Source organism: Nilaparvata lugens, chromosome X, assembly GCF_014356525.2.
Source record: "Nilaparvata lugens isolate BPH chromosome X, ASM1435652v1, whole genome shotgun sequence".
NCBI lineage: Eukaryota > Metazoa > Arthropoda > Insecta > Hemiptera > Delphacidae > Nilaparvata > Nilaparvata lugens.
In genome coordinates, this window is record NC_052518.1 from 99,642,447 (window position 1) to 99,657,826 (window position 15,380).

At 33.5% G+C, this 15,380-nt stretch overlaps 1 protein-coding gene across 2 annotated transcripts; it reads left to right on the forward strand.

Annotated features, from left to right (window-relative positions):
* Positions 1-140: 140 nt before the first annotated feature.
* LOC111061640 lies at positions 141-14,056 on the forward strand. 2 transcript variants are annotated; one of them, XM_039442824.1, is made up of 6 exons: positions 141-318; positions 3,633-3,830; positions 5,316-5,445; positions 8,143-8,237; positions 11,150-11,386; positions 13,317-14,056. In XM_039442824.1, the coding sequence occupies exons 2-6, from the start codon at positions 3,633-3,635 to the stop codon at positions 13,416-13,418; spliced, it is 762 nt and encodes a 253-aa protein (XP_039298758.1). In that variant the 5' UTR covers positions 141-318; the 3' UTR covers positions 13,419-14,056. The 2 variants fall into 2 exon arrangements, with proteins under 2 accessions (XP_039298758.1, XP_039298757.1); XM_039442823.1 differs by having other exon boundaries at positions 142-323.
* Positions 14,057-15,380: the final 1,324 nt, after the last annotated feature.

A 15,380-nucleotide genomic window follows, 5' to 3' on the forward strand; every position in this document is an offset into this window, starting at 1 on the left:
ATTTCGAATAATATCAACATAGACTGTATCGATATATTGGTACAAAAACCGATATTTCCCCAATATATCGATAAGGCCAAAATATCGATTGTATTTCGGATTATTCTGGGAGTGGAGTATCGATATTTGGTTGCCCTTCCCATTCTTCCATCAATCCTTTTCCATGAGTAACCACTAACAACTAACGAGTAATCTTGTTGTTTGTTGTTCAGTTTTGACAACGCCCTAAACATTTCATTTATTTATTATTATCTTATTAGATTTGAACTGTGAGTTAATTGTATTGGCATTTCTTAGATAACTCCACTCATATTGACGGTACGGTAAGTTATAATATTGTATTTTTATCACTAGCTCTAAAATTAGGCTAGGTTGTGTTTGCTCTAGCTAGATCATGTTAATTGGTTGTTGGAAGCTAATTCACTATTATTTAATTTATAATAGTTTCATAATCTATGAAGATGGATTCTGTCATTATCACATCACAATTTATTTCTTTAAAAATACTGTCATTTGAATTGGTAAAGAGATACATTCGAAATCTTTCGAAAGTAAGGTTATGTGTGAATTCTATGTTACTTCTTATTGATGGGTATTTAACAATCAGATTTCAATCTGTAATTAATCTATAATTATTAGTAAGTGCTATGTTTCTAGGCTGCAAACCATTAAAATATGAAAATTCATGCGAAATATCTCAGTACAGCCTATACAAATTCCATCATAGCCTTGTTTTGGCCTACTAGGATTTGGCTAATATTTTAGAACAATTACTATATATAATACAATTTTATTCTGGATTGCTTGCAAAATTGGGTTCAATTGCATAACGTACTGTTCAAGGTATTGGTTTTGAAAAAGTCAACCCGTGGGTGGTTGAACGTGAGCCTAGTCACGCCCCTTACCTGTTAATTGAAGCAGATCACCTACTTTTATAAGATTTTTGACCGCGTCATGAGTCATCCAGATGTATAACCAGAGACATCCCATCAACAAGGTATAAATGACAACAAGGAAAATGCAAGTAACAAGGAACTATGTGTAAGGCTCCCACACTTAATCAATAAGCAACATGGGACATCAGTGCGTTATCTAACTATTATAACTCTAGCATTATCTGCGTGAAATTTAAAAAATCATTGTTATAATATTAAAAAAGTCAGCTGTCTCAATTAAAAATGTAATGTGTTCTCCATAACTTGATGAATATCAAAGGCAATTATACAATTTCACTGATACTTCTGTGGTCTTCACCAGCAGCCAGGGCTGCGGGAATCGTCATTTCATCTTCCCTTTGTAGGGGTCATTTATTCCTTATCGTCTGTAGGTTTGCTCGTCTACAAACTCGTCCAGGCTGTAGTATGGTCTATTGCTTAGGTAGTGCTTTAGTTTCCTGATGAAGGCTTTCCTGTCTTGGATACTTTTTAGGCTAGATTGCAGCTGGTTGTAGAGGTGAGGCCCGGTGTACATAGGGGACCTACTGTACTGTGCTGAGGGAGGTCTATGTTCTGTCTGTTTCTAGTGTTGTAACTGTGTCGGCCCGATCTGAGCACTTGGGTTGACTTCTTCATTTGGATAATAGATTCCAGGATGAACAATGGCATAAGTAATAGGCATGATAGATCTGAAGGCATGCTCCACACGTTGCATAGCAAATTAAGAAAGTACTGGAACATTATTTTAAATTCCATTCCATGTCTCCAAACTCCTTTTATTACTTGTTACAAGCAGTATCACAAAGTTTGAAGAAGGATACCAACCTAAGATGGTATGCCGGATGATTTGTTTTGGATGCCGGTCGACTGCAGAGTACATACGCCGTGTGCCGTGCTACAGTCTGCAGCCAGTAGGCCATCAAATGGTGACGAAGTGTCGCGCAAAAATAGGACAGGTTCCATTTTGGCGCTACACTACTTTCCGCGGCGCGTCATAAAATGGTAGAAGCTGCAGACTGTCGCTAGTGAAGCCATCTACGTTTATTTGCTACCGTCTCATAACTTTGACTTACCAGTCACATTTTGCAGCGCGATAATCTACAGCCAGTGGAGCCGCAGCCTAAAGATTCTGCTGCTCTAGAATAGTCCTCTGCAGTGCTCTATCTTGTCCACTCTCTGGGTAGTTTTTTTTTTATCCTCAGTATTTCATCTTTCAATATTATAATCAACATTTTATATTTGTTTGCTTTTCAAATATGAATTTGTGTTTAGAAATAAGTTTTCTTAATTTTAAACTTTATAAAATAGAAACTCAGGAAGTGAAAGTGCAAATTTTTAGTTAGAAAACATGAAGAACCCAATATATTAACCTATAAACTTGTGTGTTGATAGGAAATGACATTGGGTAATACGGCAAGGCTGAACATACAAAAGGATCTCTCTGCCGATAGAAGCTATATGAATAAATAAAAAAGTATTTTGTCTAGGTTGGTGTGGAATGCTAAGCCCCATGCTGTAATTCCGTAGCGAAGGTGTGAGTGATAGGCCATAAGGGCAGTGCTCTTTTCAGAGATGCTGCATATTCTACGGACTGTTCTATTACATTATTTGAATAAAATCGGAAGCAAGGTTGTAGAGAACACAACCTTGTATATAATTTCAAGTATTTTCAACTCCAATCGATAGAAGAAATTTTCAATTTTTATACCATGCAGCAGTTTGAAAAAAAACCAACTGAGTTGGGGAAGTGAAATTAAACCCTCAGTTTCTTTGAAGTTCAACTGTATAGGAATTCAATTTGATGATTCCTATGCGGATAAACGTTCAATAATCTTGCCGCGCAAGAACGTGTATGAGTTGAGCGGAGGAGGGTTCGCAATAACGTCCTCAACTTCGGCTGCCGTGCGTTGGTCCAATTGAGACACAACATGATGGAATTTGGTTATCTCGTTTTCGATGTTGGACAGTGTGAACTGGGATTCTGCCTGAAGGAACCATAAACGAGGTTTGTCCAACCAAAAATGGTGGCAACTTTATAGATACCCGATTTAATTCGTGGTTCTGAATGGGTTGCTGCAACTGTGCATCACGTTCACGCAAATCTGCAATTTGTTCATCCATCATGACTCAAATACTCACGCAAAATATTTGTGGAAATTCTTGTTTTTCAATCGTCGGGGTCACCAATATAGGAATTTAATTTGATGATTCCTATGTTGAAATTGATTAAATGGAACTAAATGAATGATTAATTAATTTTAATGTTGGAATGACAAAATTGAACCTTTGATAAATATGAAAATAAAACTGTTACAACAAACTTCTCTTCTTACTTCTCTTCTCTTCTTTGCCTACCTATTACATGGGAAACCATAGTTGGCTAGGTATCTTCCTCTCTTTTTTTCTCTTCTCCAACACATCCAACCACAAAGCCCATGGTTTTTTATATTTGTAACATTTTATTGTGTTTTATTTGTTTCATAATTCTTTTTAATTTTGTTTTGTCTTGTTTTGTGTGTTTTTAATAAAAAAATTGAAAGAAACTATGCTAGTTAAAAACATCACAGGTGAAATCAGATGATTCGCCACAACTGCATCTAATGAAGAATTAGACTCAAGATTTTTTGTGACAGATACCAGTTACCAATAATCTGGAGTAAACTCGAAAATTTATGGTATGACGATTATTTTTTCCAGATGAATTACGGCAAGAAAAGCCCAAGCATGGGCACACCATCCGTTTATTCACACGTTACTTCACGTTCGTCTGCAAATTTGAAGTCATCTCGATCCATGCGTTCGCTCCGAGTCCCATGGTACAAGAAACCAATATTCCAGGATGCCTACTTCATTGATACTCAACGAGGATCACTCATCATGTCGTTCTATTCGCTGGTAATTATTATTACTTGGTACTTATTTGAACTGGACAGTGGAACCTTATTATAGTACATTCTGTTATAGAACAGTACATAGCACTTTTTATGATCGTTTAAACTTAAATTTGGCTCTGATCTTGACCAATGTACTCTTTTAAATAGAAATAAAAATCTCAGTACCCTTTTTGAATTATTTAATCACAACATGTTTCAACATTGATGCCATTTTCAAGTGATTTGAAGTAAATAAATAAATACTGCTGGAAGATTCTTATTTTTGATCAAATGTTAGTGTATTCATATGATTTTATGAACTAGGTCTGTAAATTTTGGATTCAAATTTGCATGATTCTATCAAAAATGGGGTTGTTGGTGTCTGATACTTTTTAAACTTTGAGCGCTCATAAAAAGTTTAAAAAAACGTCAAAGTAACAAATTATATTTATTTATTTACAATGCAAATAACACTAATGTAATAACATTGAAAGATAAAATAATAAGGTAGTCCTTGTGCTATTTTTCTTCCAAATTTATAGATGACAAAGCCCAAGATAAGGTTAGAATTTCACGTGTACAATTCTTATAAAATTTTGGTCCAAAATTTATATGAGTTTCAAATCTCTTCCTTTTTCCAATCACATAGAATAAGATTCTGACTGATAGTTTTCTTGTTATTGACGTTTTTCATGAATATAAAAAATCTATATATCTCAAAAACTAATGTCGATATGAGATAATTTTACTGGACATTTTTTGTTACAAAAATCATGTAAAATCCATGGTCTTCGGCTGTTATACCTTTCGTGGAATAACTTACGTCGACACTCTGTTATTACTTTGTATACTTTTTTTAGATTGGTCTTGAAGAATAATGATTTGGTTTCACAAAAATATTCAACTTATAATTGATAACGTATTCAAGTGGAAGGTATGAAAATGCAATAGCATTTTTATATACATTTTTAAAATTTTGTTTAATTTATTGAAAAACACAATTTTGTTCTTGAAAGTCTTATGAAAAACTCTGATAAATAATTTTGTTCAATTTATTGAAAAACACAATCTTATTCTTGAAACTGCAGTTTTGTGAACAACTGTAATAAATTATTTTGTTGAATTTATTGAAAAACACAAGCTTATTCTTGAAACTGCAGTCTTGTGAACAACTCTAATAAATAATTTTGTTTAATTTATTGAAAAACAATCTTTCTTGAAACTGCAGTCTTGTCAACAACTTTAATAAATAATTTTGATTAATTTATTGAAAAAACAATCTTTCTTGAAACTGCAGTTTTGTGAAGAACTCTAATAAATATTTTTGTTTAATCTATTGATAAACACAATCTTATTCATGAAACTACAGTCTTGTGAACAAATCTAATAAATGTGGATATGATGACAAAAATAAAACTGTTTTCCAATTATGGAGAAATTTCACAATATCAATACCTATTTAACACATTTAATTTATTTACTTATAACATAATTTATTGTTTTTCAGTTCCTGAGTATTTTCACTGTGATGACAGCAGTGTTTGATCTCTATTCATTGGCTCTTGCTGTTCCTGGTTCTACACACTATGGATATTACTTCATCAGCTATCAATTCGTTTACGTTGGAAACCGACATGGTAAGAATTAACTGCATTTCTATACTTGAACGCTTTCTAATGTTCAGCCCTAGTTGGAAAGCTGTAGATTGGGCAGTCATCTGTTGAATGGTGCAAAGTTTAATTTGGCCACATTCACAGTCTGCAGTCGCCGCCTATGCATGGCCGTTCTCACCCTGCTGCAGCCAGTCCCAATTCTGTCAAGTCTAACCCGTATTTTTCTGGGGAGACAAAAGCCCTTGGTAAAAATGAAACACTGATTCTATCTTCACTCCCATTGCCCAATAAAGGTCTCAGAGAACAATTCCAATTACATTCGCTGGCTTCTAGAAGGGATATGCATGGCATTACTTTTCTATGTAAGCTAGTGAATGGTGCAGTGGACAGCCCTTCCCTTTTATCATTGATTAATTTCCATGTTCCGCGATTGATAGCTAGATCATGCAATACATTTTTCCTACAGTTACCTTGAAAAGTGACGATTCCTGCACTGATAACAGAACGCAAAGATTCACTTTTCCGCTCTAGTGCGGGAAACATTTTTCCTGCACTCCAGATTTGCAACATGGCAACACAAAATAGTTGGTGGGTTATATGGAGGATTAGTGCACGAAAACAAAAATTAAGTTGGTAACAATGACTGTGGTTAGATTTAGATAAGAATCATTTCAATGGCTACCCTACATTTATGATAAAATCCCAATCTAGAAATCCAAAACAAGAATAATGTTCATCTTAATCATAATTAAATAATCATCATTTACGAATTCTCATCATTTAATAGTAATAATAGTTCTTTCTATTGATAATTATTATTTCAACTGCAAGAAATGAGGAAAGTAGCAAAAAAAATTATTACATTATAAAATTCGAATTTTGAGGTTAAATGATTACCGTTCGATATTCATATAAATAAAAATAATAAAAAACATAATAATACTACAATAAATATTCTCTTTTGTCTATGTTATTTTTATAAATATTTTTCAGTTTACTTTGAGCATTTTTCTCGGTAATTTGAGCAAAAGTCTAAATTTCTGAATCGTGTTTCAGTAATTTTTAGCTGGATGAAACAAACTTAGGTACGATTCTTCCCACTAGGTCGCGCGCTTGTCGGTTCAGCCATCTTTTTGTGTTCAGCCATCTTGCAGCTCGATTCAGCCAACAAGCTGTCGGCGTGTATTTTGAATGTGAATTTTTTGTTCCATCTGTATTTTTTCTGATTCTTGAATGAATAAAAATTAGAAATTTGGCTGAGAATTTTCAACTTCATTTGGATTATTAATTTTTAAATGAATTAAGGTTGTTATTAATAACAGCATCACACACACACACAAACATTTGATGGATTTCAGCCATCATTTTACCCATAATTACCCACTTTTCATATTCAATGGTAACTGTAGGAAAAATTTAATGTGAAATACGTGCGCAAAAGTTCCTCTGCTGCACTCAAGAAGCCATTCCGCCCTCGCCTACGGCTCGGGCGTAAACGTTTCTTTCGGTGCAGCAAACTGTCACTTTGCGCACTAGTTGCACAAATAACTATTCAATTGCCTTCTGCAGAACGGACTACAGTTATTATGAACCAATTAAAAGGATGCAGCGCCTATTCAATGTGAGCTGTATCGGTCTGGATATATTTGGTGGGTCGGTTAATTCGATTGTGCGCGCGTGTCGAAGTAGGGTTGGTGCCTATGTGGTCGGTGACGCATCAGTTGTTTGGCCTGTCTCTTGATGGTAGTTTTTAATAATTGTTACAACATAATTATATAGTATAACATATTATGATTTTTTTCTCGTCTCTAAACTGTGTTTCTTTGGAGTGGAACGAAATTCTGTTCTATTGTACTCTCATAATCATAAATCATATTCTGTCTTATTTGTTGAATTAGTACTTATTGTTATTCATATTCTTAATATTTCCTATTGGTTTATTTGTTATTTTCAATTTTTATTAACTTTTTTCTTGATAATTATGAAGAACTTTGTGATGTTGAATCGGGAACAGTTTTGGGCTATAATGCCTGTTGTTCCCATGCCTGTATGTATGTATTTTTTGTAAATAAATAATAGAAATTGCACTTGCCACTTGTCAGTGAGTTGCTGGTTTTGCATTCTACAACTCAGCCAAGAAGGTCTGCATGATTTCAGCCTCATTGCTGGCGGGTTGTCAAGATATTCAATGATGGGAATGGACAGGTTTCTCTCTAGAACATCTATTATCCAATTTAATAGATCAGATGATGGTAAGAGATGGATCGAATTGATGCATCCAAATTGAATTGAGTCTACGTTGTATTGTATATTCAAAGCAAACTCATTCAAGACTCCTTTGGTAATGTTATAGATGACTGAGTCACTGTCAATATTGTAGAACCGTCCCATAATTAAATAAAAACACACATATGTTGTCAAATTCTACACTGTTTTATTCGGTATAGGACAGGTTTCGTGACTACACAGGTCACATTTTCAAGCTGACTGAAAAATGTCAGCTTGAAAATGTGACCAGTGTGGTCACGAAACCATGGTCGTGTACCAAATAAAACTTTGTAGTATTTGACAACATATGTGTGTTTTTATTTAATTGTTATAGATGAATCACTTGACTTGATAATGGTAAAACTATCTTGGAACCTATTTTGAGATTTTTTTCAAATATAAAACACTTTGCTCTCATTTTAAAAATTGCAATTTTTGTTTTTTATTTTTCAGTGAGGAATGTGCTTATACTGTTCGCATTATTTTCGTTGATTGCTGCAATAGCAGTATTTGTGACCTCCATCATGCTCATTATTGGGCTGAGAAAGGTTTGTATTTACATAATAGTTTATTTGAGTTGTTATAATTAGAGGTTTATATATAGAGGAGGTTGAATACCTACAAAAAAATTAAAGGAATATTTGGTGGGACTATCCCTATACTCTTTGCAAAAGTATGTCAATTTGACTGCAAGATTTTAGAATCTTGTTTTTTATCAAAATTTGTGACTTCTTTATGTGTAAAGGATGATTTTGTGACGATATTAATAATTCTTGTTGTAATTTGACACTGTTCAGATATATTTTTGTGCATTTTGATGAATAAAGAAATTTTCAATTCAATAAGAGTAGGTTGTAAAAATACTAGTTCGAAATTATTATTTCAAGAAAAGTAAGAATTAGTTGTCAAAATTATAAGTTGTAGTTCAAGTTGTTGAAAAATCGATAGATGACATCAGCTGTTTTTGAATTTCTTTTCAATTCTTGACCCAGATAACGTAGTTGAAAACCGTTAAAATTCCATCTTTACAACTATGGCCGCTAGCATTTATTTTGGAGCAAACTGAATTCGTTTTAGTCCAGTTTAACGTCTACGGTGACTGTTTTTGGTTCTGCGAAAGTCTTCCAATATATTTGATTAAGGATTGTGTAACATGTATCTGAAATGACGTGATTGAAATATTGTAAAAATGGCTTTAATTATTGGCTAATATGTATCCAAAATGACATGACAAAAATCGGGAGTGTCTCGATTAGACCAGGTTTTGCTTACACCAGGTCCTATTCTACTACAATGAAGCTGAAAACCTTGTCTAAACTCACACCTCGGCTTAACGAGACGGAATGCTTCGATTAACCCAGTAGTTCGATTACGCCAGGTGGTCTAAACGAAACTTGGTCTAATCGAAACACAGGACCTGGTTTAATCGAACTGCTGGGTTAATCGAAGCATTCCATCTCGATTAACCCAATAGTTCGATTACACCAGGTGGTCTAAACGATACCTGGTCTAATCTAGACACAGAACCTGGTCTAAACGAGACACACAAACTGGTCTATAAACGCACCCCTCGGCTAAACGATACGGAATGCTTCGATTAACCTAGTAGTTCGATTACACTAGGTCCTGTGTCTCGATTAGACCAGGTTTCGTTTAGACCACCTCGTGTAATCGAACTACTGGGTTAATCGAAGCATTCCGTCTCGTTTAGCCGAGGTGTGCGTTTAGACCAGGTCCTGGTCTAATCAGAAAAGTCCGGCCTGGGGTAATCGAACACCTACTAATCGAGCACCTGGAGTAATCGAACACCTGGGCTAAACGAAATACACACCTAAAATAGAGTGTAAAATGGTTTCTATGCTAAACCATAGAGAAACAATAGCGTAAGTAGATATCCCATGGTATAGGGCGTTTATGTCGCAACTTTCACTGTTATCTCAAGTCGATTAATGTCGATTATTGTAGATTTTTACTGTTTTGGCCGGGTGAGAGTGTATGAACGGCACAATTTAAGAGACTACCAGTGTCACACAGCTTTATGGGAAAGAACTACGTGGACTATCGGCTTGAGATAACAGAAAAAGTTACGACATAAACACCCTATACCATGGGATATCTACCTATGCTATTGTTTCTCTATGGCTAAACCTAGTACTAGGTTACTTGTGTGAATCACTTTGATAAATTGCTATCTCAATTCTGAATTTGACTGATATATTTTGTTCAAAATTTTGGACTATTCACAATTATGGTATGGGTAGCGAAGGCTGCAAGAGCAATACATTCAACGCAGGTATGGGCCAAACCACACGAGGCGTTTTTTCTACTTTGCTTTGCATTTTTTTAGGAAGTGTGAAGAGTAGTTGTTTAGTAGATCAGTAATCATTGTGGAATAGTCTTCCTTGGCTAGCATATGACATTCATAACACACTTCATTATAATATACACCGTGTCCCACGTAGAGGTTTACACGTTTGATTTTGTATTACGTGCCCATTCATGCACCGAACTTTTCTAAATTTTATACAGTTTACTAAGTAGGTACTGAAAATATTCTGTGAAAATTTCAACTCCCTAACCTTCGTAGAAACTAAATGGCGGCGTATTGAAAAACGATACTTTAAAATCATTAAAAAAGGTGTTATGGTTTAATAAAATATTTTTATTGTTGCTTTATAGGGCAATATGACTTTTAAATGAAAAAACTAGAACATAATTATTATAAGGCTATTATAACCTTATGAAAAATGTTCCAAGTCCAAAATTATTCAAATTGAAACCCATCCACAGCAACACACTGATAACAGCGTTTAAGAAATGAATCGAAATCTCTACTTATAAAGAAACTCCGCGGTATCCGGAGAAGTTCCTCTCCTATTGATCGTTTTAGTTCCTCATCATTATTGAAGCTATGGGTATAAAATTTTTCCTTCAAGTAACACCATAAAAAGAAGTCACAAACATTTAAATCTGGTGATCAGGGTGGTCAATCTAAAAAATCACTTCCACGACCAATCCAACTGCCTTGAAGTTTGTCATTTAGAGATATTGCTCGACATGATTTGCGAAATGAGGTGGAGCACCATCTTGTTGGAAGATTGCTTGATTCATTTCTGGTAACTTCAAATGAGGCAAGACTACCGCAACAAAGTAAACAAATCAGATAATAACTCATCAAAGTAGTTTTTATAGGAAGCGAATTGGTGAAATTTTCAATGTGCCGCCATTTTGTTTCTACGAAGGTTAGGGAGTTGAAATTCTCCTAGAATATTTTCAGAACCTACTTTGTAAACTGTGTAAAATTTAGAAAAGTTCGGTGCATGAATGGGCACATAATATAAAATTGAACGTATAAACCTTTTCGTGGGACACGGTGTATAATGAATAAGAGAGTGAATGAATGAAAATTGATTCAACTACACACTTGTTTTTGTGATTACAATGCATTCTTTGATTACAGGAGCTTGAATACAAATTCCTGCCATGGCTGTACGTCTTCGCTGCATTCACCATACTCAGATTCTTGGCTTGGTTATTTTTCTCAATTGTCAATGATTTGATATTTGGATACAACATCACAATGTGTCTCATCTGGGCTGTGTTCTCTGCAATCAATGTTTATGGCTGGATTTTGATCTACTCTTTGTATTTGGAGCTGTGTGACTTGACCAAATTGGAAGATCTTGCTCATTTGAGGGTAAGTTGAACCATGGATAAACAAAGGTTTATTTTCCAAATTTCAAGCCGATTTTTCTTGCCGATTATTGTCGATTATTAATGTTTTGGCTGAGTGAGAGTGTAAGAACGGCACAGTATGAGAGACTATCAGCGTCACATAGCTTCACGAAAAAGGTCTACGTGGACTATCAGCTTGAGTTCAATGAAATTTGGAACATAAAAGCCCTATACCATGGGATATTTTTACTGTGGTTGAACCCTCTCATCTTCATACATTCTCTAGTTAACAAAAATTTTGTATCAGACATTGATTGTATGGGATGAAATGTTGTAGTATTTCTCCATAATTCACTTTTCCATTTTATTTTATGACAAAACTAATGGAAATAAAAAGACAGTTATTGGCTTACTGTCTTTTATTTCCAAAAATTGTATCTCTTATTCGGAAAACTGTTCTAGTGAGGTCCACAATATAATGGCAGTGTTTGATATGCAATGGTATTGCTATCCTTGTCTATCATTCAACAAAGCGGATAGTGCTATCTCTTTCTTGCTTTGCTCTGTTGCCAGATCGTCTTTTAACAATGTAGAACTTATGATTAATTAACAAGAAATTTCATCTTAATAATGTAATTTCATTATGAAATTATTAAAACATATAGTTTATTGCTTAATAAAATATAATTGATTATTTTAAATAAGAATGAACAGTTAATATCACATTAATAAACCTGTATCAGCTACCGTCTATAGAAAGCATTGACAAGAAAGGTTCGGCAACGTCGTTCTCCTATCTTTCTCCACTGCCATTATAATGTGGACCTCACTATAGCAATAGGATTGCAGATGATTATTTATTGATCCATTCCAAACTGGAATATATTAAAACACAATTTTTCTTTATTCTCACATTGACATGCTGTCAATTATTTGAATATTTATTGAACAATTTGTTCACTGAAATACTGAAGCGCTTTCGAGATTTATGAAATCATTTTCAACTGTCATTGTTGAGAATGACTGTTAACTGTCATTGTTGAGAATGACTGTTGGGGATGAGTTCATGTCATTTATCATGAGTCATTTTCAAATAGATATATAATTGCCTTTATCTATCGCACTTTAAAATATTACAAGTGTTATGGGCGAGAAATACAAGTGAGTAAATATTTGATGAAAAATAACTGTCATTGTTGAGAATGACTGTTGGGAATGAGTTCATGTCATTTATCATAAGTCATTTTAAAATAGATATATAGTTGCCTTTATCTATCGCAAAAATATTACAAGTGTTATGGGCGAGAAATACAAGTGATTAATAAAGAATTAAATAGGTGTATGACTAAATAAAATTACGGTTGTTTGGTTTAGTATATTTAATTCCTAACCAACATTCTGTGTTTATCAAACATCACTTATTTCCTGAAAAATTCATTCTCACAATGATTCCTATATTTTATTTACTAGAAAATTCTTGACACTAATATATTTTCATAAAAAGGTTTGATTTTGTCAATCAAAAGCTAATCATTTATTATTTTTTTCTTTCTCTTACATTCAATTGTGAAGGAAATCCCCTTCATGGCTACCATGTCATTAACGTTCGTTGCCTTGGCAACTCTTCACCGAAAAAGTTTGTTATCTTGTTCAAGTTTGTATGTTCAAGTTTTATTAAAGAAACGTTCAATTTAAACAGTAGAATTCTCCATTAAATTTAACTTTGTCAGTTCCTTACACAATAATCAATGCAAATAAATTATACGTGTTATAGCAAGTTGAAAAATATTAAATACAAACATTAGTTGACTTTACGTTATTCACTGATACCTGATTAACTTTTTTTATAACATTCTACTGATATATGGTTTTACGGATACATGGTTTCGAACGAAATTGAAATGCCTAAATGATCAGGTTTTATGTAATTGACTTTTTGTGTTGATTTACAGTTGGGAACGATCTCATCTCTGAATGCTTCTACGACTCATTCTATTGCTGGATCCAGACCAACGACTCCCCACAGTACAGTTTCTACAGCACCGGTCATGTGAATTTAATCTATCTTTTAATTTAAGACATTCGAGACATTTGTCATTTTAATTTAAGACATTTATCATTCTTATTACTTCATTGAATCTGAACAAGAATTCCATCCACATCCTAATTAAAAAATTATGATCAAATTATGATATTGATATGATTTGTTTACCAGTAAACAAATAGGGCTAAATTTATAACTGATTTTTAAGATCGAACTCATGTCAAGTATGATTGGTTGCCTAGCAATCTATATTATAGGAACCAATCAGAACGATTCAAGTGTTTGTTTTGGATTCGTTCTTGAAAATCGTTTATTAACACGCCCCAAGAGATCAAAAGACTTGCAATCGTTGACCAATTTCACAATGAATCTCCTGAAGTTGATTGAATTTCAGTTTACTCTACCATAGAAGGCAGCAGCAGAAAACTGCCCATTTTTCCCCAGTCCTATTCATTCTACCGTCCCACATTTATAATACTAGACTTTATATGTTTCTACATTATTTTTTATTTTTATAATATTTCTGTATAATGAGTTAAGAATGGTTTTATAAATATTGATAATCACTGTGGTGATACTTTACTCATAGTTTTAGAAAAAAATATTAATTTTTGTATGTTCAATTAGATATAGACAATTTATTTGTAATTTATGGAGTGCCTTTTATTGTAATGCACAGTATTTGCTGCACAGTATTTTTATAATTTTATATTTTAGTAAGATACATTATGACAACTATATCTGGGAGAATTATCTCATAGTCTCAGTGTTGTCAATGTGTAACTTCACTTGTATTATAGATATATCACAATCATATAATTATGATGAATTAATGTGCTCTTAGAAATGTGCCTACTGATGCTTATCACCATGTATTATGCTACAATATAAGTCTCTAGCACTATATAATGATTTGTAAGAATTTACAATCAAATTAATCATTTATTAATGATTATTTATCAATGATTAATCATTTTATTAATCATTTTTCTTTCTACTTATTATTTTTTTAATGTTTAATTAATCCGTCCAATGATTCTTTTTTATTCGATATTGAATAAATTATATTATTATTATTCATTAATATTTGTATTTTGAATTAAGTTGATTCAAGGCTGAAGTCTTGTAGGATTGTTTTTATTCCTAAAAATATAAATACAAATTTTATTCCTAAAAATGCGCTTGATGCACGGTTCTGTGAAGATCGTATGCAGCATAGGCTAGCTACAACGCCGTGAAATGCATAAATACTAAACTAAAAAAAGCAACCGCAATAATTTTTGAATAAATAAATCACTATTTCTTCTTGATTTAATGTTAATTTCTCAATTGGTATCATTTTATATATTTTTTGCTGGATGTAGAGCATCCTTTTTCATGTGTTTGTAATGAAATGAGGTAATCAAACAACTACGCCTTTGGCGGGATTCGAACCCACGACCAGGCGCAGAAGTAGCAGACTAAAGCGGCAATAGCAACTTCTTTAATCCACTATTAAACTGGATTCGGACACAACAGTCACAGTTAACAGTGATAATATAATTCCTATAAGTTTTATGGGATTAATTATTCATACTCGCTCGGCCGGGCTGAATGGGAATACTCCAATTAGAACTCGTGGGAATTATAATATTTTCACTGTTCACTGACACTGTTTGTGCGAATCCAGCTTTATCCTTTCAGACCAGAAACATTAAAACTGGATTCCCGTAGATCGGTGTCAATGAAAGAGACAGGTAAAATATAATATAATATCCATAAGTTCTAATAGACTATTCATACTGGCTCGGCCGTGCTGAGTGGGAACAGTCCAATCAGAATTCATGAAGATTATATTTTCACTGTGCCTGTGACTGACTAACTGTTACTGATATGTGGGAATCCAGATTGATGATTCTATCACTGCAAATTTATTTAGATTCTTCAGCCGAACGGCTGGTAAGGATTTTCCTACTGGCTTCTTGAAGAGAAA